The sequence below is a fragment of the Schistocerca americana genome, chromosome 2, assembly GCF_021461395.2.
Source record: "Schistocerca americana isolate TAMUIC-IGC-003095 chromosome 2, iqSchAmer2.1, whole genome shotgun sequence".
In the NCBI taxonomy this organism is placed as follows: domain Eukaryota; kingdom Metazoa; phylum Arthropoda; class Insecta; order Orthoptera; family Acrididae; genus Schistocerca; species Schistocerca americana.
Window position 1 is genome coordinate 329,080,997 of NC_060120.1, and position 20,476 is coordinate 329,101,472.

Sequence of the window (20,476 nt, forward strand, 5' to 3'; positions counted from 1 at the left end):
GTCTTGGCGTGCATCCGTGCGTCGCTGCGGTCCGGTCCCAGGTCGACGGGCACGTGCACCTTCCGCCGACCACTGGCGACAACATCGATGTACTGTGGAGACCTCACGCCCCACGTGTTGAGCAATTCGGCGGTACGTCCACCCGGCCTCCCGCATGCCCACTATACGCCCTCGCTCAAAGTCCGTCAACTGCACATACGGTTCACGTCCACGCTGTCGCGGCATGCTACCAGTGTTAAAGACTGCGATGGAGCTCCGTATGCCACGGCAAACTGGCTGACACTGACGGCGGCGGTGTACAAATGCTGTGCAGCTAGCGCCATTCGACAGCCAACACCGCGGTTCCTGGTGTGTCCGCTGTGCCGTGCGTGTGATCATTGCTTGTACAGTCCTCTCGCAGTGTCCGGAGCAAGTATGGTGGGTCTGACACACCGGTGTCAATGTGTTCTTTTTTCCATTTCCAATATATATATATATATATATATATATATATATATATAAAAACAAAGATGGTGTGACTTACCAAATGAAAGTGCTGGCAGGTCGACAGACACACAAACAAACACATACACACAAAATTCAAGCTTTCGCAACAAACTGTTGCCTCATCAGGAAAGAGGGAAGGAGAGGGAAAGACGAAAGGATGTGGGTTTTAAGGGAGCGGAAAGACTTACCTTAGGGGGGGGAAAAAAAAGGAAAAAAGGACGGGTATACACTCGCACACACACACACACACACACACACATATATCCATCCACACATATACAGACACAAGCAGACGTATGTATATATATATATATATGTCTTTAAATATGTCTGCTTGTGTCTGTATGTGTGGATGGATATGAGCGTGTGTATACCTGTCCTTTTTTCCCCCTAAGGTAAGTCTTTCCACTCCCGGGATTGGAATGACTCCTTACCCTCTCCCTTAAAACCCACTTCCTTTCTTCTTCCCCTCTCCTTTCCTCTTTCCTGATGAGGCAACAGTTTGTTGCGAAAGCTTGAATTGTGTGTGTATGTTTGTGTGTCTACCGACCTGCCAGCCCTTTCGTTCGGTAAGTCACCTCATCTTTGTTTTTATATATATATATATATATATATATATATATATATATATATATATATATATATATATATATATATATATATATATATATATATATATATATATATATATATATCCCCCACAGAAGAACCACAAAAGTGCCCCACTTGTGACAGGATACTTTCCGGGACTGGACCAGACTCTGAATGTGGCTCTCCAGCAGGGATACGACTTCCTCAAATCCTGCCCTGAAATGAGATCCATCCTTCATGAAATCCTCCCCACTCCGCCAAGAGTGTCTTTCCGCCATCCACCTAACCTTCGTAACCTGTTAGTTCATCCCTATGAAATCCCCAAACCACCTTCCCTACCCTCTGGCTCCTATCCTTGTAACCGCCCCCGATGCAAAACCTGTCCCATGCACCCTCCCACCACCACCTACTCCAGTCCTGTAACCCGGAAGGTGTACACGATCAAAGGCAGAGCCACGTGTGAAAGCACCCACGTGATTTACCAACTGACCTGCCTACACTGTGATGCATTCTATGTGGGAATGACCAGCAACAAACTGTCCATTCGCATGAATGGACACAGGCAGACAGTGTTTGTTGGTAATGAGGATCACCCTGTGGCTAAACATGCCTTGGTGCACGGCCAGCACATCTTGGCACAGTGTTACACCGTCCGGGTTATCTGGATACTTCCCACCAACACCAACCTATCCGAACTCCGGAGATGGGAACTTGCCCTTCAGTATATCCTCTCTTCTCGTCATCCGCCAGGCCTCAATCTCCGCTAATTTCAAGTTGCCGCCACTCATACCTCACCTGTCTTTCAACAACTTCTTTGCCTCTACACTTCTGCCACGACTGACATCTCTGCCCAAACTCTTTGTCTTTAAATATGTCTGCTTGTGTCTGTATGTGTGGATGGATATGTGCGTGTGTATACCTGTCCTTTTTTCCCCCTAAGGTAAGTCTTTCCGCTCCCGGGATTGGAATGACTCCTTACCCTCTCCCTTAAAACCCACTTCCTTTCGTCTTCCCCTCTCCTTCCCTCTTTCCTGATGAGGCAACAGTTTGTTGCGAAAGCTTGAATTTTGTGTGTATGTTTGTGTGTCTACCGACCTGCGAGCGCTTTCGTTCGGTAAGTCACCTCATCTTTGTTTTTATATATAATTTTTCCCACGTGGAATGTTTCCCTCTATATATATATATATATATATATATATATATATATATATATATATAAGGAAACATTCCACATGGGAAAAATTATATATACACTCCTGGAAATTGAAATAAGAACACCATTAATTCATTGTCCCAGGAAGGGGAAACTTTATTGACACATTCCTGGGGTCAGATACATCACATGATCACACTGACAGAACCACAGGCACATAGACACAGGCAACAGAGCATGCACAATGTCGCCACTAGTACAGTGTATATCCACCTTTCGCAGCAATGCAGGCTGCTATTCTCCCATGGAGACGATCGTAGAGATGCTGGATGTAGTCCTGTGGAACGGCTTGCCATGCCATTTCCACCTGGCGCCTCAGTTGGACCAGCGTTCGTGCTGGACGTGCAGACCGCGTGAGACGACGCTTCATCCAGTCCCAAACATGCTCAATGGGGAGACAGATCCGGAGATCTTGCTGGCCAGGGTAGTTGACTTACACCTTCTAGAGCACGTTGGGTGGCACGGGATACATGCGGACGTGCATTGTCCTGTTGGAACAGCAAGTTCCCTTGCCGGTCTAGGAATGGTAGAACGATGGGTTCGATGACGGTTTGGATGTACCGTGCACTATTCAGTGTCCCCTCGACGATCACCAGTGGTGTACGGCCAGTGTAGGAGATCGCTCCCCACACTATGATGCCGGGTGTTGGCCCTGTGTGCCTCGGTCGCATGCAGTCCTGATTGTGGCGCTCACCTGCACGGCGCCAAACACGCATACGACCATCATTGGCACCAAGGCAGAAGCGACTCTCATCGCTGAAGACGACACGTCTCCATTCGTCCCTCCATTAACGCCTGTCGCGACACCACTGGAGGCGGGCTGCACGAGGTTGGGGCGTGAGCGGAAGACGGCCTAACGGTGTGCGAGACCGTAGCCCAGCTTCATGGAGACGGTTGCGAATGGTCCTCGCCGATACCCCAGGAGCAACAGTGTCCCTAATCTGCTGGGAAGTGGCGGTGCGGTCCCCTACGGCACTGCGTAGGATCCTACGGTCTTGGCGTGCACCCGTGCGTCGCAGCGGTCCGGTCCCAGGTCGACGGGCACGTGCACCTTCCGCCGACCACTGGCGACAACATCGATGTACTGTGGAGACCTCACGCCCCACGTGTTGAGCAATTCGGCGGTACGTCCACCCGGCCTCCCGCATGCCCACTATATGCCCTCGCTCAAAGTCCGTCAACTGCACATACGGTTCACGTCCACGCTGTCGCGGCATGCTACCAGTGTTAAAGACTGCGATGGAGCTCCGTATGCCACGGCAAACTGGCTGACACTGACGGCGGCGGTGCACAAATGCTGCGCAGCTAGCGCCATTCGACGGCCAACACCGCGGTTCCTGGTGTGTCCGCTGTGCCGTGCGTGTGATCATTGCTTGTACAGTCCTCTCGCAGTGTCCGGAGCAAGTATGGTGGGTCTGACACACCGGTGTCAATGTGTTCTTTTTTCCATTTCCAGGAGTGTAAAAACAAAGATGAGGTGACTTACCGAACGAAAGCGCTGGCAGGTTCGTTCGGTAAGTCACCTCATCTTTGTTTTTATATATATATATATATGAGGAACAGGGGAAATACTAAACTCATCAGGTAAAAAAGGGACATTGTTCACAAAAAAATGTCGTAGCAACGAGGTGCTTTATTTAAACTTGAAGACTAGTCACATTTCATTGTTGTTGCCCGATAGTAGAAAAGACTGACCAAAACACAAGACATTCGAAAACACACACACACACACACACACACACACACACACACACACACACACACACACACACACACACGTTTCCCCTTATTTTCTCTATTGTTAGCATTTGGAGAGTGCCTTTATTTTATTTCTTATTGTGTTTATATTTCTGTGCTGTTTGTTTTCAGAGGTTGATTACAAAACCCCTGTGAAAGAAATTAGTGCTGATACTTAGATGCAATTCTAACTATGGTATTTCCACAATTTTTCATAAAATAATGAAGTTCTATAATTAAATAAAAATACCATAAAAATGTTTTACTTGAAATCTGAGTGTTTGATGTTTTATATTACATGGAACAAGTTGTAGTTAATGCTATATTTCAGTATGTTCATAGCAATTATGATCTGTGGACAATATTATATTTTGTAGTGTTTACAAATCTGTTACAATGCAAGTAATTATTATCATAAATATAATTCTTAAATTTATTAATAAATATACAATATAATAATGTAATAAAACCACAGCACATTACTTTTCAGTCAGTCTGTATCACAAGAGAGACAATAATGATATCCCACAATACATTTTATGCACACAAACAGGAGACGGAGCAAACTACATTTAATGGCAATATATTTTTGTGTCAGACACCCCACAATAATTTTACAGGTAATCAGAGATCACCTTACTGTTGATTGTGTGATACTTATGGCTTGAAAAAGTTAGTTTCAGTACCACTTCGGTAAATACTGAATGTCAGTTTTACTGTTTAAATGTCTGGTAAGTATTAGCTGCCACTATAAACAATACTGGCACATAAATTAAGAGCCACTGACACTACACTGATCAAACTGATGTGTAGTGAAAGCACTAACCTACAAAACTGAGTTGTTGAACCCAACTTTTAAATTAGTGTTTTAACATGTTAAAGTCCAAAATAAACACACTGAGCTTTCACTCACAAAGTATTTGTTTTAAAATATGTCAAAATATTTGGTATCAGTCATTGAATTAATTAAAAATTATCCAAAACCTAACACTGCAGAATGAGAGCGTTACTTTAAGATAGGTAACAACAACTTCACTGCTTCAGTTCCACTGTCCATACTAAAAACATTAAAAACCATGCAGATAATTAAACTGATGCAAAAATCCAGATAGTGTAATGCAATTAAAAGTTCAGATAGCACCATGAATAAATGGATGAAGAAACTTATGACAGTGCAGGTACATAATACACCCCCCCCCCCCCCCCCAAATATGCTTTCACCAATATCTTCGTCCAAAATTAGCATTCACAATCTTCATAAAAAAATTTATAAGAAAGATATAGGAAACAGAGATCATAAGACATCAAAAAACCACTGCTTGCCAGTGTACTAATTCTTCAGCAATCTCTGAAGTATATGGAACTATTTATTCTTCTGTGACATATTAAAACTTGTATCTAGACTAGTAACAATATAAACTAGTAGGGTCCGGAACCCATAGGCTACACTTCAGCACCATGCCTGCCCTCATAATCCTGATAAAGTAGTATGTGGTCAGGCGACGTTAGAGCTGCTGGCCCATCTGGTGAACCAGTGCCATACGTCCTCCTCAAAACTGATATTCCCTCAGCAGGTGTCTGCACACTCACAACATCTGGTTGCCTTAAAACAGAGGGCCGAAGAACAGCTGGAACAAAGCGGTGCTGGGATGTGTAAACTGTCCCGTTTCCACTGTTGTGCTCAGGGCTTGTGTGTGTTGAAGAACTGGGAGACTGCCAATTGTTGTGCGTGCCATTCTGTAAAATTTGTAAAATTTGTGAGCTTCTCTTTCTCATACTAAACACTGACAAACAGTAGCAACAAAAATGTGTATGTCAAATCAATGCAATCACATTAGGACCACTATCATCTAACTGATAAACTACAAATGATTAACAGAACATATTGAGGAGAATACCTGACAGCATTACTTTACAATTTCATGAAAGTCATGTACATAAAAGTTGTTAAAGTAATTCACTCTGCCATTTTCTGTCACATATGAAAATAAACTAGTATTAACACAAATGAAAAAATAAAGAGTTAGAGAATATACATCCAACGTTTTCTATTTTCATCAACTGAAAATATAATAAGTTTTATATAAGTCAGTCTCTCTCTCTCTCTCTCTCTCTCTCTCTCTCTCTCTCTCTCTCTCTCTCTCTCTCTCTCTCACCCCCCTCCCCCCCACCTACCTACCCACCATAGCTGCACTTTAATGCCAGTAATTTTGTTATGATGAGTTATGGTGAGTAAGCTACAGTATGCACAATGATGTCAGCTGTCCTCGTGTGGCTGCTTGTTCAGGTAAGCATAGCTCATTATGTGCATTCTCCCCACTCCCACCCCCCACTGTTACAACTCAAGGTGCAGTGGTACATGCAGCATCACTGCAGAGTGGTTTGTGTGTGGAGGGGCATTGGCAGGAATGCACATCTACGCAATGTGCTATTGAAGTAGCTATACATTATATGACTTGCACATTATGCAACAAATTTAATAGTTTTTTAACACTGTTTATGTTTGCTGATGTAAAGAAATACGTTCCATCCCCAACCTCTTATGAGCTTTTTAGAGTAGCCCACATCCTTCCTTGGGGTTCAACCATACTCATATCAAATTTAATTGAAATCATTTCAATATTGTAGTTGTGGAACCATAACAAGCGTTACTTTTGCATTTATATATAAGCAGGACATTAAAAAAAGAATTCTGGGATTTTGAAAAAGTGCTACTGAAATTTGTTTAACTTAATGAACATAACTGTTCTATTTATTGTGTCGTACGAGCCTTCGCCTTGACATGTGCCAAAGAGTTGTCTACTGGCATGTGACACACCCCAGTACGATGTTGACAGTGCAACAGAATGCACAGTGGTTCTTGGGTATGCTGAGTTTAAATCAATTATTAGTGTGCAGCACTGCTTTTGAGAAACTTGTCCAGCACAAAATGTACCTGACAGGTCAACCAGTGTCGAGACACGGGAAGTGTGTTGTAAAGTCAGCTGACAGCAAGTGAAGGCAAATGAAGAAATCATGCACTCTTATATCAGAAGACTGAAAAAATCTCTTGCTTGATGAAGTCTTCAGTTGAACATATCAAACACTTTTCAATGTCATTTATAAAAGGCTATGACTGCTTGCCTACAACATTCAGGTTAGACAAGATAGAAAACTGACCGATCACCCTAAGTGTACAAGCTTCACCAGTTTAATGTTAAATGAAATTTATAACAATCCAAATTTTCTTAAACAAGTGCTGTTTTCAAACAAAGCAACATTCCATACAAATGACTGTTAATTGTCACAAAAAACCACCGTTGTAGGCATAATTTATCTTGCTATGCCTGAATTGCTGGTGTATGAAGAAAGAAATTTAATTTTCCTTCAATTCGACATTTAAATCATTTCATTATCTTTAACAGTTTTTCTGTAATGTTCGTTGAAAATCCTTTTTGGAACACTGCAAACAACACTGTGTCCCAGGAGAAATGGTCAACATTCAGGGATATGACAGACATGATAATTCAAAGCAAGAAATCCTAGTAGCAAATATGGGCTGTAAAATGCATACCTTAAGAGCTATGGGCACTTGTTCATCCCCACTCCTGTAAAACATCTCTTCTAATGAAGTAGTGCTCACAGTATGTATGCATTTTAGAATCCATGTTTATTGTACTTTTTTTTTGCATCGAATGATCCTGCCTGTTATGCCCTAAATACTGAAATCTGCACAGATTTATTTATTTATTTATATTTTTTTACTTCAGTTTAATACTTCCGTTGTTCACAAATTGCAATATCACCTAATCGTTTCATGCTAATTAAGGCCATAGAAGCATAGTCTTTTCTATAAGTACTTCTGATCTAAAAGCAATTGTCGTAGCTGGTGTAGGAGGTCTTTTTTAATTCTGTCTTTTGAGTTCTTGTCATGATATTTCTGCACAAACTTTTATTCCATAAAACACATTTATTTAGAAGTCAAACACCAATTTTCATTGATAAGCTTTAAAAATATTTTAATATAACAATGTTTTCATACAAATTTCAATCCCTTATTTCAGCCTACTTTGGGGTTGTCAAACAGCAATTTTCATAAATGTAGCTTTGGAAATGCTTAAGTAGTTCTTTAACAATGATTTATTTCCAAAGTATTTCACCTCCACAGGGGTTATATTTCCAAAAATTCTGAACCATGCATTTTTTATTTTGACTAAAAGATGAAATAATAATTTTCAGTTATAACTTCAAAACTGCTTTAATAGTGACATATTTTAAGGAAACCTCCCATCCCCTATTTCACCTGCTTAGGGATGTAATTTCAAAAAATCCCTTCTTAAGTAATGCCTACAGTATATGATCAACACCTTCAAATTTCAAGCTTCTGTCCTTACCAGTTTAGGCTAGGCGCTGATGAGTAAGTTGAGGACAGTTACAACTGTTTCATCTGAAACTTCCTCACTGCAATTGCCATAATTCAATTTTTCTCGGTGTTATGAAAAGGACAGATTGCTACTCACCATAAAAATGACACATTGAGTAGCAGCAATCAAACAACACACACACACACACACACACACACACACACACACACACACACACACACGCACGATCGCTATTTCTGTCCCCTTTAAATCAGAATGGCATTCTGGCCCGAGCAGCTAGAGATAGTGGTCAGGTGTGCGCGAGGTGTGCTTTCTGGTGGCAATGTGTATGTTTCCTTTTCTGAAGAAGGCTTTGACAAAAGCTCAATGAGTAACAGTCTTTCATTGTTCCTGTCTGCAACTCAATATGTCATCTTTATGGTGTGTACCAAGATTTCCTTTTCATAATATTGCTGGTATTCCAACCTGGACTTCCCACAGTTTGATTTTTTTTTGTTTCACACACATTTATTTTGTTGCTCCTCTTACATATTTTCCTTCAGTTTTTCTCTACTATTTGCTGCTCCTGTTCATCCTCCCATCTAAGCTTCTGTTACCCTAGTTGTTTTTCTCTTGACTGTGCAGTGTATCAATCCTAACTTACTGGTTGAGGCATTCCTTTTAATTTGTCTCTCAACCTATCTGTTTGTGTTTCTTTTCATGCAGGGACCTCAGTGAATTCTTTAGTTTGTAATTAGTGTTGTTTCCTTTGGCCTTCTTTGTAACAGAAACAAGCTACAGTTTTCAATCTTTAGCACTTTTGTGGCTATCTCAATGTACCTGTCTCCTATTTCTGCTGCTTGGTGAATAGAAAGTTTTTTACAACTATATTTTGTTGTATATGTCCATGTAGCACAAGTCATAAAATGAAGACAGTACCAGAGAAAAGAAAAGAGAAGAAATAGTAATCACATTGAAATGAGTGTCATAAATCTAAAAAAACTTAATACCAGATTAATATATATTTTTATAACCTCACCTGATAAGATATAGGACTGAAACCCTTGCAGCAGTGGAACACTACCTGTGTCCACAAAAACACCATTGTAATGAAAAACCCAACTGCAGAATAAATTGTGATGTCCCTGAAGCCGTTCCTTATGTATGACAGCATAACAAAACTCAGCTGCAGCAATGAAATTGAAAATATTACAATATTTATGGCTGATGCATGTATGCGTGAACTGATTTTTGATGGCCCATATGCCCAGTATATGTTGTAACGATCAACAAAATGCTTTAGCACCATGTATAAAAGACCTGAAATTGTACAAAAGTATGTGATTATAAATGTGCATGTATGCAATTGCTTGACTGTTGCTTATTTCCAATGTAATTTAATGCAATAAAACATTAAAAATGACAGACATAAGATGACCTGAAGTTCATACCAAACAGTAAATTTAGTTTAACCTAGTAAGTACACAATTAATTACCACATGGTGTGATTAGTGGACAAGGTAAACTGTATATAACTGTTGTGGCAAAGATCAGTAGTGTCCAAGCATACTGAACCCCAAAAGGAAATTCATAGAAGATAGCTTTCCGAACACTTGCACTTTCTGCTTTTGACCTGAAATAATAAAATTATGTTGAGAATTATTCTTTTTACACCTTGTCTGTATTCTATGGCAAAGCACAAAACTGACATTAATATAACTATAATCAAGAGTTTTCATGCATGAAGGGATATTGCAGTCTAACTTGAAAATCATTTCTGTATTTAATTTGTGTAATATCGTCTACTGAAAGGAAAGCACAAGCTGCATCCATAGTAAGTACATTAAATATCTTAAATTAAACATTACTAAATTCTATCTTTTGACAATGGTTTAAACTTCCAGACACACATGCTTTTTTGAATTCTGCATATGTAAGATAAATTACACTTAATTAATTATTACAATAATGGCAAGAAAAAGTGATTGCATCTCAACAAAAAAAATTAAGAACAAATGTGAAGTCTACAAAACTGTAATTAAATTAAATGAACTGCTGTCTACAAATCACAATAGCTCTCAATATGCCACTGACTTTCAGTTTGCAGCAGAATTAAATTTATATTTCATTGCCTTCTCACTGTAATAAGTACAAAAGAAATAACAAAACAGTAAGTTAACATAATTAAAGAAATAGCCGAAACATATGAGGTCCACTCAAAAAATTCTGGCGTTCACCCTCAAAATTTTTCTACGCTTGCCTTCTACTTATTGTGCATGGTCTCCTTAGAAATACCCTTGTCACAACTGTGCATCATTCCCAATGCCATTTCCACTTCCAGAAGATGTCTTGGTATGCCTGTGGCTGGACCGTGTGAAGCGCTTTCTGTGAATTGTCTTTTACCTCACCTACTGTTACAATTTTTTGTCCTTTCAATGAGGCTTTCAACTCAGGAAATTAAAGAAAAAGACCAAAGGGGCCAGGCCTAGACAGTGTGGAGGATGTGGCAGCACAGTGGTTTTGTGTTTTGTGCAATAGTCACACACCACAGGGGCGAATATGCAGGTGTGTTACTGTGATGCAAGAGCCATGAATTGTCTCGCCACATTTCAGGCCACTTCCTTCTCACAGGATTTCATGACATGATCCAACTGAAATGTCACTGTCTTCTGCAATCTCTTGGACCATCAGTCTGGCATGCATAATTTTGTTGACATTCCTGACATGAGCGTCATCAGTAAACATCGAAGGGAGTCCTGAAATAGGATCATCTTTAGCTTCTGTCTGGTTATTTTTAAACCATTTGAACCATTTATAACACCGAATATGGCTTCAGTACTCCTCACTGCAGGCTTCCTGCATCATTTGGTGGGTTGCTGTATGGGTTTTCTTGAGTTTCAGGCAAAATTTAATGCAGAAGCATTACTCCTCTAACTCTGCCATCTTGAAATTCACAAACTGTGTGTGACAACGTTCTACTCACTACAGCACTGAACATTAACAGACATACAACAATGAAACTTCTGGCAGTTACAAATTTAACACAGGTGTGTCCCGGTATGCCAACTGCATGTCACTTCAGCACACCAGTGGCATGAAATTATGAATTTTCCAGAATTTTTAGAAGAGACCTCGTAATTTGAATGTGCTTGTTTAAGTATTTAGTTTTACTCTTATTACTGGATCTCTGACCACAAGTCTTAAAAAACCTCAATATGTAACTTCAAATCTAGTTTCATTAAATAAATATTAAATATTTCACTGCACAATCATAATCTGATAGAACTGAACAATGATAAAACTGAATCTTTTGTGCTAATAGTTCATTTATTAAGAAAGATAAGCTAATACAATAGGAAGAAGAGTCATTATTTCAATATTACACAACATCGGGAACAGCATAAATAAGGTCGAACTGAGCAGTTCCTATGACAGTACTATCAACTCAAAGCTGTGCTTTGTTGTATAGCTGAAAGCACCTTATTTAATGCAAGGAAGAAGCCACTGACTCGGGCTGTGTGAGAACACCAAGCAGCCACTGCATCAGTGTTGGAAAGTATTACACATATAGTACATAGACCAAGCAGATTGTCCCAGTTGTTGTTGTTGTGGTCTTCAGTCCTGAGACTGGTTTGATGCAGCTCTCCATGCTACTCTATCCTGTGCAAGCTTTTTCATCTCCCAGTACCTACTGCAACCTACATCCTTCTGAATCTGCTTAGTGTATTCATCTCTTGGTCTCCCTCTACGATTTTTACCCTCCACGCTGCCCTCCAATACTAAATTGGTGATCCCTTGATGCCTCAGAACATGTCCTACCAACCGATCCCTTCTTCTGGTCAAGTTGTGCCACAAACTTCTCTTCTCCCCAATCCTATTCAATACTTCTTCATTAGTTATGTGATCTACCCATCTAATCTTCAGCATTCTTCTGTAGCACCACATTTCGAAAGCTTCTATTCTCTTCTTGTCCAAACTATTTATCGTCCATGTTTCACTTCCATACATGGCTACACTCCATACGAATACTTTCAGAAATGACTTCCCGACACTTAAATCAATACTGGATGTTAACAAATTTCCCTTCTTCAGAAACGCTTTCCTTGCCATTGCCAGCCTACATTTTATATCCTCTCTACTTCGACCGTCATCAGTTATCTTGCTCCCCAAATAGCAAAACTCCTTTACTATTTTAAGTGCCTCATTTCCTAATCTAATTCCCTCAGCATCACCCGACTTAATTAGACTACATTCCATTATCCTTGTTTTGCTTTTGTTGATGTTCATCTTATATCCTCCTTTCAAGACACTGTCCATTCCATTCAACTGCTCTTCCAAGTCCTTTGCTGTCTCTGACAGAATTACAATGTCATCGGCGAACCTCAAAGTTTTTATTTCTTCTCCATGAATTTTAATACCTACTCCGAATTTTTCTTTTGTTTCCTTTACTGCTTGCTCAATATACAGATTGAACAACATCGGGGAGAGGCTACAACCCTGTCTCACTCCCTTCCCAACCACTGCTTCCCTTTCATGTCCCTCGACTCTTATAACTGCCATCTGGTTTCTGTACAAATTGTAAATAGCCTTTCGCTCCCTGTATTTTACCCCTGCCACCTTTAGAATTTGAAAGAGAGTATTCCAGTCAACATTGTCAAAAGCTTTCTCTAAGTCTACAAATGCTAGAAACGTAGGTTTGCCTTTCCTTAATCTTTCTCCTAAGATAAGTCGTAAGGTGAGTATTGCCTCACGTGTTCCAGTGTTTCTACGGAATCCAAACTGATCCTCCCCGAGGTTGGCTTCTACTAGTTTTTCCATTCGTCTGTAAAGAATTCGTGTTAGTATTTTGCAGCTGTGACTTATTAAGCTGATAGTTCGGTAATTTTCACATCTGTCAACACCTGCTTTCTTTGGGATTGGAATTATTATATTCTTCTTGAAGTCTGAGGGTATTTCGTATGTCTCGTACATCTTGCTCACCAGGTGGTAGAGTTTTGTCAGGACTGGCTCTCCCACGGCCGTCAGTAGTTCCAATGGAATATTGTCTACTCCGGGGGCCTTGTTTCGACTCAGGTCTTTCAGTGCTCTGTCAAACTCTTCACGCAGTATCGTATCTCCCATTTCATCTTCATCTACATCCTCTTCCATTTCCATAATATTGTCCTCAAGTACATCGCCCTTGTATAGACCCTCTATATACTCCTTCCACCTTTCTGCTTTCCTTTCTTTGCTTAGAACTGGGTTTCCATCTGAGCTCTTGATATTCATACAAGTCGTTCTCTTAACTCCAAAGGTCTCTCTAATTTTCCTGTAGGCGGTATCTATCTTACCCCTAGTGAGATAGGCCTCTACATCCTTACATTTGTCCTCTAGCCATCCCTGCTTAGCCATTTTGCACTTCCTGTCGATCTCATTTTTGAGACGTTTGTATTCCTTTTTGCCTGTTTCACTTACTGCATTTTTATATTTTCTCCTTTCATCAATTAAATTCAATATTTCTTCTTTTACCCAAGGATTTCTACTAGCCTTCGTCTTTTTACCTACTTGATCCTCTGCTGCCTTCACTACTTCATCCCTCAAAGCTACCCATTCTTCTTCTACTGTATTTATTTCCCCCATTCCTGTCAATTGCTCCCTTATGCTCTCCCTGAATCTCTGTACAACCTCTGGTTCTTTTAGTTTATCCAGGTCCCATCTCCTTAAATTCCCACCTTTTTGCAGTTTCTTCAGTTTTAATCTACAGGTCATAACCAATAGATTGTGGTCAGAGTCCACATCTGCCCCTGGAAATGTCTTACAATTTAAAATCTGGTTCCTAAATCTCTGTCTTACCATTATATAATCTATCTGATACCTTTTAGTATCTCCAGGGTTCTTCCATGTATACAACCTTCTTTCATGATTCTTAAACCAAGTGTTAGTTATGATTGTGTTGTGCTCTGTGCAAAATTCTACAAGGCGGCTTCCTCTTTCATTTCTGTCCCCCAATCCATATTCACCTACTATGTTTCCTTCTCTCCCTTTTCCTACACTCGAATTCCAGTCACCCATGACTATTAAATTTTCGTCTCCCTTCACAATCTGAATGATTTCTTTTATTTCATCATACATTTCTTCAATTTCTTCGTCATCTGCAGAGCTAGTTGGCATATAAACTTGTACTACTGTAGTAGGTGTGGGCTTTGTATCTATCTTGGCCACAATAATGCGTTCACTATGCTGTTTGTAGTAGCTTACCCGCATTCCTATTTTCCTATTCATTATTAAACCTACTCCTGCATTACCCCTATTTGATTTTGTGTTTATAACCCTGTAGTCACCTGACCAGAAGTCTTGTTCCTCCTGCCACCGAACTTCGCTAATTCCCACTATATCTAACTTCAACCTATCCATTTCCCTTTTTAAATTTTCTAACCTACCTGCCCGATTAAGGGATCTGACATTCCACGCTCCGATCCGTAGAACGCCAGTTTTCTTTCTCCTGATAACGACGTCCTCTTGAGTAGTCCCCGCCCGGAGATCCGAATGGGGGACTATTTTACCTCCGGAATATTTTACCCAAGAGGACGCCATCATCATGTAATCAACAGTGGGGAATGAGAATAGTATCAAACATTTTCTGCATTTATGGCTCCCAAGAGAGCACATGGGCTTCTTGAACATCAAAAGCAACTACAGCGCAGGTGATTTTCAGCTATTGCCAATCTACAGTGTTGCCCAAGTCACACACACCACTTTCATGCTCCTGCAAGTGTGTGGTGATTGGTCTCACCAATTAAAATGTTACTGCATTCACACCAAAGTCCATAAATGCCCCCACCATGAAGAGCATATACTGAATCTTTCATAAGCCTAAAATGATGTTTGATCTTGTGACCAGTCTGATATACTAGCTTAGTTTCAAGCTGTGAGGTACATCAAAGAGACAGGAGAAAAACAAAGAACAGTTCCTTGTTGCTCCCTTATCTCAAGTGATGTGTGTCAGCACCCACATAGTCAAGATGCTCCACCACAAACCAATTAAGCCAATATTTCAGAGAAGCTCCACATTCTGAGCTCTAATGAGGCCCATAAGAACAGTATGTTCCCCATGCAACAGACATTTCCAAACTTTGGTAAGAAAGGAGTGATGGAGACACCTAGCATTTGCATATTAGACTACAAACATTACAGGTAACTTGGGCTACATGACAAATTAGCAACAGCCAAAGTCCACCTGGACTGAAGCTAACTTACTAGTTTTCAAGGAACACATGTTTATTGGAAACATGAATGCAGCGTCAGAAAATCTGGGAGGGAATTTAAGTAATTAAATGACCAAGCATCATGAACAGGGAGAATGTTACACAATGCTGACACCACGGCTGCCAACAGTACCTCCAATGGGTCATGTGTTTGTCAATCTACAGCTCCTCAAAACCTGGCTTCAACAGTACAATCAAGCAGAGCCATGCAGGCATATCTTGCAGCTTGAAAGCACTCCCTGGTTACAAACTGCTGATACAAAGTTGTCTTATTATTACCTGCTAGAGTATCACAGACAATAAGCCTTCTGTACAACCACCTTTACACAGGCACAATGACTTTGGGTCATTCAATTACATTTCAGAATGGTGATGTCAGAGAATGTGGCAACCACAGCAGAGTGATGTATAGGGAAGACTATCATCAAACCTAGATGTTTGGTTGCCCTGATGAACACTGCAAAAGCAGCTGAAATATTGGTTTTGGTATATTGCTTTCGTGTTACAGAACATCTACAACTAATTTAGTCAAACTTATCCTTAAATTGTTTTACTATTTTATCATTTCCTTCCCTCAGCCTTAACAAGGCTCTGCCTTTAACCAAGATAATATTTTTACTGTTTCATATTGTTATCATTCTGTCTCAAAACTATAGGCTGAAACTTTCTGCTGGAAAATAAAATGAGGTTGACAGGTTAACTAGATACATAGGGATTAAAGTTACGAAAAACTTTAATTGGAACAATCACATAGAGAATGTTGTGGGCAAGACACACCAAAAACTGTGTGAGATTGGCAGCTGTACATTTGTAACACTTGTCTGTCCTCTTCTGGAGTATTACTGCTTGGTATGGGATCCATACCAGGTAGGATTCATGGAGATCAGAAAAGCTTGAAGGAGGATCATTTGGTGTTATGACAAAATAGAGGAGACAGTGTCACAGATACAACATGCAAGTTGAGATGGTAATCATTAAAACAAATTAATTTTTCCATTGCTGTGAGATCTTTTACAAAATTTCAGTCATAACTTTCTCCTCCAAACGTAAAAATATTTTGTAGACACCCATCTACAGAGCGAGAAATGTTCTGCATAATAAAATGAGAAATCAGAGCTCACAAGGAAAGATTTAAAACTGTCCATTTTTCCTCATGCACTGTTAGAGTTCGGAACAATAGAGAAATAGTCTAAAGTTGGTTGGATGAACCCTCTGCGAAGTACTTAAGACTTTTGGTATCGTGTTTCCTGGCTAAAAGTAAAGACCTCAGTGAGCTATACAGTTTAATCTCCCAGAAAAACTGATAAAAGCAAGCATTCAGCTGCCAAGTGAAATAATAATCTGGGAATAAGCAATGTGTTGTATGTTGCGTAAGTCAACAGTGAAGTTAATGAGAATACCAATTTTCAAAGCAGTTCATACAGAGCATTTTCCAATCATTTCCAGTGACTGAAAAGCACACTTTAATTGACCCTCTGTTTAGTTTAGTCTTCTCATATATGTGTGGTATCTGTTTTTTCACACTTGTCCAAAAGAACATACACCATTTTGATCCATCTGCTACTATGAATTAAAAGACTATGGAATTACAGTCATTGGCTGCAAGTGTCCATCGATTTAAATAACATTTTTGAAATTTTTGAAAACATAGTCAGTGATCTTAAAAGTAGTTAAAATTAAAATTTAAAACAGTCTTGATCATAATCTTGTTAAAGTATTTTTTTTAATTGGAATGAGTGACCGGTTTAGACTCTATGAATTACTCATCTTCGGACTCCAGAGCGGTGGATGGACTCTGCTAGAAAATTCTCAGCAGCTGAAACATCCGGTCATGAAAGCCTTCATTGTATGACTGCTAGACTGAAGTTACACGAGCGTCGAGGGTTGACGGAACTCATCTAGCAGTGCCCATCCACCGCTCCGGAGTCTGAAGATGACTCTTTCATAGAGTCGAAACCGATCACTCATTCCAATTAAAAAAATACTTTAACAAAATTGCAATCAAGACTGTTTTAAATTTTAATTTTAATCGATTTAAATCAGTGGGGAAAGTTTAAAATTTTTGCCGGATCAGGATTCAAACCTGAGCTCCTGTTTACTAGGCGGATGTTCTGACCACTGCACCATTTGGACACAGTGGTCATCACAACTGCATGGACTACCCTAACACAACTCAACTTATCCACACACTATGAATGTAGGCCCCTTGCCCATTATCCTCTTCACTCGCGGCATTTGACTGATTCATGTAAGAGTTTGAGCCCGGTGTGCATTAGCACTGAAGAGCTCTAACTCTTACAGGTGTCTGCGAAATGCCAGAAGAAATGACGATAAAGGGCAAGTGGCACTACATTCATAGTGGGTGGTAAGTTGAGAATTTGAGTCTGATAAGAGGAGTGCTAGCATAATCCATGCACTTGTGATGCCCACTGTGTCTGGATGGTGCAGTGGTCAGTGCATCTGCCTAGTAAGCAGGAGATCCGAGTGCAGCACAAATTTTCAACTTTGCCCATTAATTTAGATTGATGCCCACTCACAGGTCAATGTTTAATTCCTTTATGTCTTAGTCTGTTCATATTTTGAAAACAGCCACTGTAGCTTGTAAGCATCCTTACCTTGACCAACACAGTCTTACTGCATACATGATCAGTTCAGGAAATCTAATCAGTTCCAGAGCAGTTCCAATAAATGCTGATGTTATTACATAGTTAACAAAGAATGCTCCCTTATCTGGCAGGAACACACACTTCCATCGATAAGTTTCATTTCTTGATAGTGTCCATTCAACAAATGCCTGCGCACTGTAACAAAGAACAATAAATTAGATGTACACATCAAAGATACTTTAAATGGAAAATGCAATTCACAGCAGTATCTCAATATTTATCTGTCATTCTGATTCCATTATCACAATTCTTTAATTGTTTATCTGCCACTCTTCTCTCTACAGCATTCTGAGTGTCCTTTCCCACAATATTTATGTATCTCATTATCCATGCCATTAGTGTCCCTATAGCATTTTTCTTTAGTGATTTTTATATATTTTCCCAGTTACCATACTTCTGTTGTAAAAACAACTCATCATACAGGGTGTTTCAGAAGTGATGGTTAATAATTCACAAGTGGAAAGCACAGTCCAAAAGTAACTACAAGCCCCAATAAACATGGGTCCACAAATCAACCACTGTTGAGCTGTAAATCATTTTCTTATGCAGCTCATCAACGTCTAGGAACACATGGCATCTCTAAATGTTAAAGTAGGTATTTGAAATAAAGTCAATACATCTGAATGCAAAACTGAGTTCATCTATGAAATGAGTTGCGAATCCTCTCAGGCAGTCCTGGGGAATTCTATAAATGCTGGAAGGCTGCTACAGTCTGCAAGCATAAATCCTCAAGAGTTGATCTCAATAGTGTAGACCAGGCTTTTGACATGACCCCCATACACAGAAATCCATGGGACTTAAATCCAGAAACCTTTGAGGTCATGTCACACGCCCTTGTCTACCTGTCCAATGTTGATCATACATCCAAGTTAGAAGCCAGCGCACTTGTAAATGGAAATATGCTGGAAACCCGTCATGCATGAATCACATATTAAGGTGTTAGTTCAGTGGGACATCATCATGTACATTTGGAAGAACAGTCCGAAGAAACCGCATACGCTCTGTTTGGTTAGTATCTGTGGTAGGAAGTACGGTCCAGTTGCGCAGTCTCCAAGCAGTCCTGCCCAGACGTTCAACGAATAACGCTGGTGATGTCATGATTGTGTGTGTGTGTGTGTGTGTGTGTGTGTGTGTGTGTGTGTGTGTGTGTGTGTGTGTGTGTAACATTAGGATTAACATTGGCCCACATGTGACAGTTATGGTAGTTAAAAATACTGTCACAGGTAAATCCAGCCTCATATGTGAACAGAAGACTGCTTACAAACAGGGGATTCAGGGTACGATGTTGTTGCACCAATTGGCAGAAATTGTCTCTATGAGGAAAGTATGCATTGTTTAGATCTTGAACTTGCTGGAGATGATACAGATAAAGTACTTCCCAATGTAAAACCCGCCACACACTTATGACTCACGAGACACTCTTGCATAGCAATCCTCCTTATTTAAGTACTTGGATGTTCGTGTAAAATGTGTAACATCCTTTCCTCAACATCAGGTGTTAAGGATCTAGTCAGCCTTCTCGTACATGTTGTGCAAAACTCCCAGTTCCTCTAAGGTGCTGATGTAACCAGTTAAATGTATGCCTATTGTGCTGCCTGTGGAGAGGAAAAGCTTCTTCATACAATCGTGCATCCTCAAGGGTACTGCCATTCGCTTTGCCACCATACATGAAGTGCATGTCAGCATACTCTTCATTGGTGTAACCTCTGACTTCATGTTCATAACTGATCATGAGGCTAGTACGGCTCAGCGCATGGAGGGGGAAAGGGAAGTAGTCATGCATGCATAAACAAACAGATAGTCTTTCCGAAACCTTGAGATTCCAACATAAATACCACGGTATCTACGGACATTCACAGTTGGTTTCCAACTCAAATTCATGTGATACATCAGCAACAGTTGATTTGGGGACCCATGTTCATTGGAGCTTTTTAGCTTATTATGGCCTGTACTTTTTGTGCGTGAATTATTGACCATCACTTCTGAAACACCCTGTATAACATTGAGCACTACTATTGATATCAAATGTGGAATACTACATGTGTTATAGGGCAATTTTCTTTTGTTCATGCCAGCTGGAACATATGCGTAATTTCTGCTTTTCCTTTGTCATTCTTTTATATAAAACTCTTCACAAAACATTTTATCCATATTATCTTGGGATCTTTGTATGATTGCAACTAAGAACACCAAGCA

The 20,476-nt window shown here is 40.1% G+C and overlaps 1 protein-coding gene across 1 annotated transcript in view; it reads right to left on the reverse strand.

Moving 5' to 3' along the window:
- Nucleotides 1-3,903: 3,903 nt before the first annotated feature.
- The window catches only part of LOC124593684 (calcium permeable stress-gated cation channel 1-like), a 181,139-nt gene continuing 164,566 nt past the window's right edge, over nt 3,904-20,476 (reverse strand). The window contains exons 13-16 of the mRNA XM_047131985.1: nt 18,230-18,415; nt 9,867-10,003; nt 9,410-9,690; nt 3,904-5,764 (exon numbers count right to left, since the gene is read on the reverse strand). Coding sequence (XP_046987941.1) covers nt 5,471-5,764; nt 9,410-9,690; nt 9,867-10,003; nt 18,230-18,415 — 898 coding nt within the window. The 3' untranslated portion in view covers nt 3,904-5,470. The remainder of the gene's footprint in view (nt 5,765-9,409; nt 9,691-9,866; nt 10,004-18,229; nt 18,416-20,476) is intronic.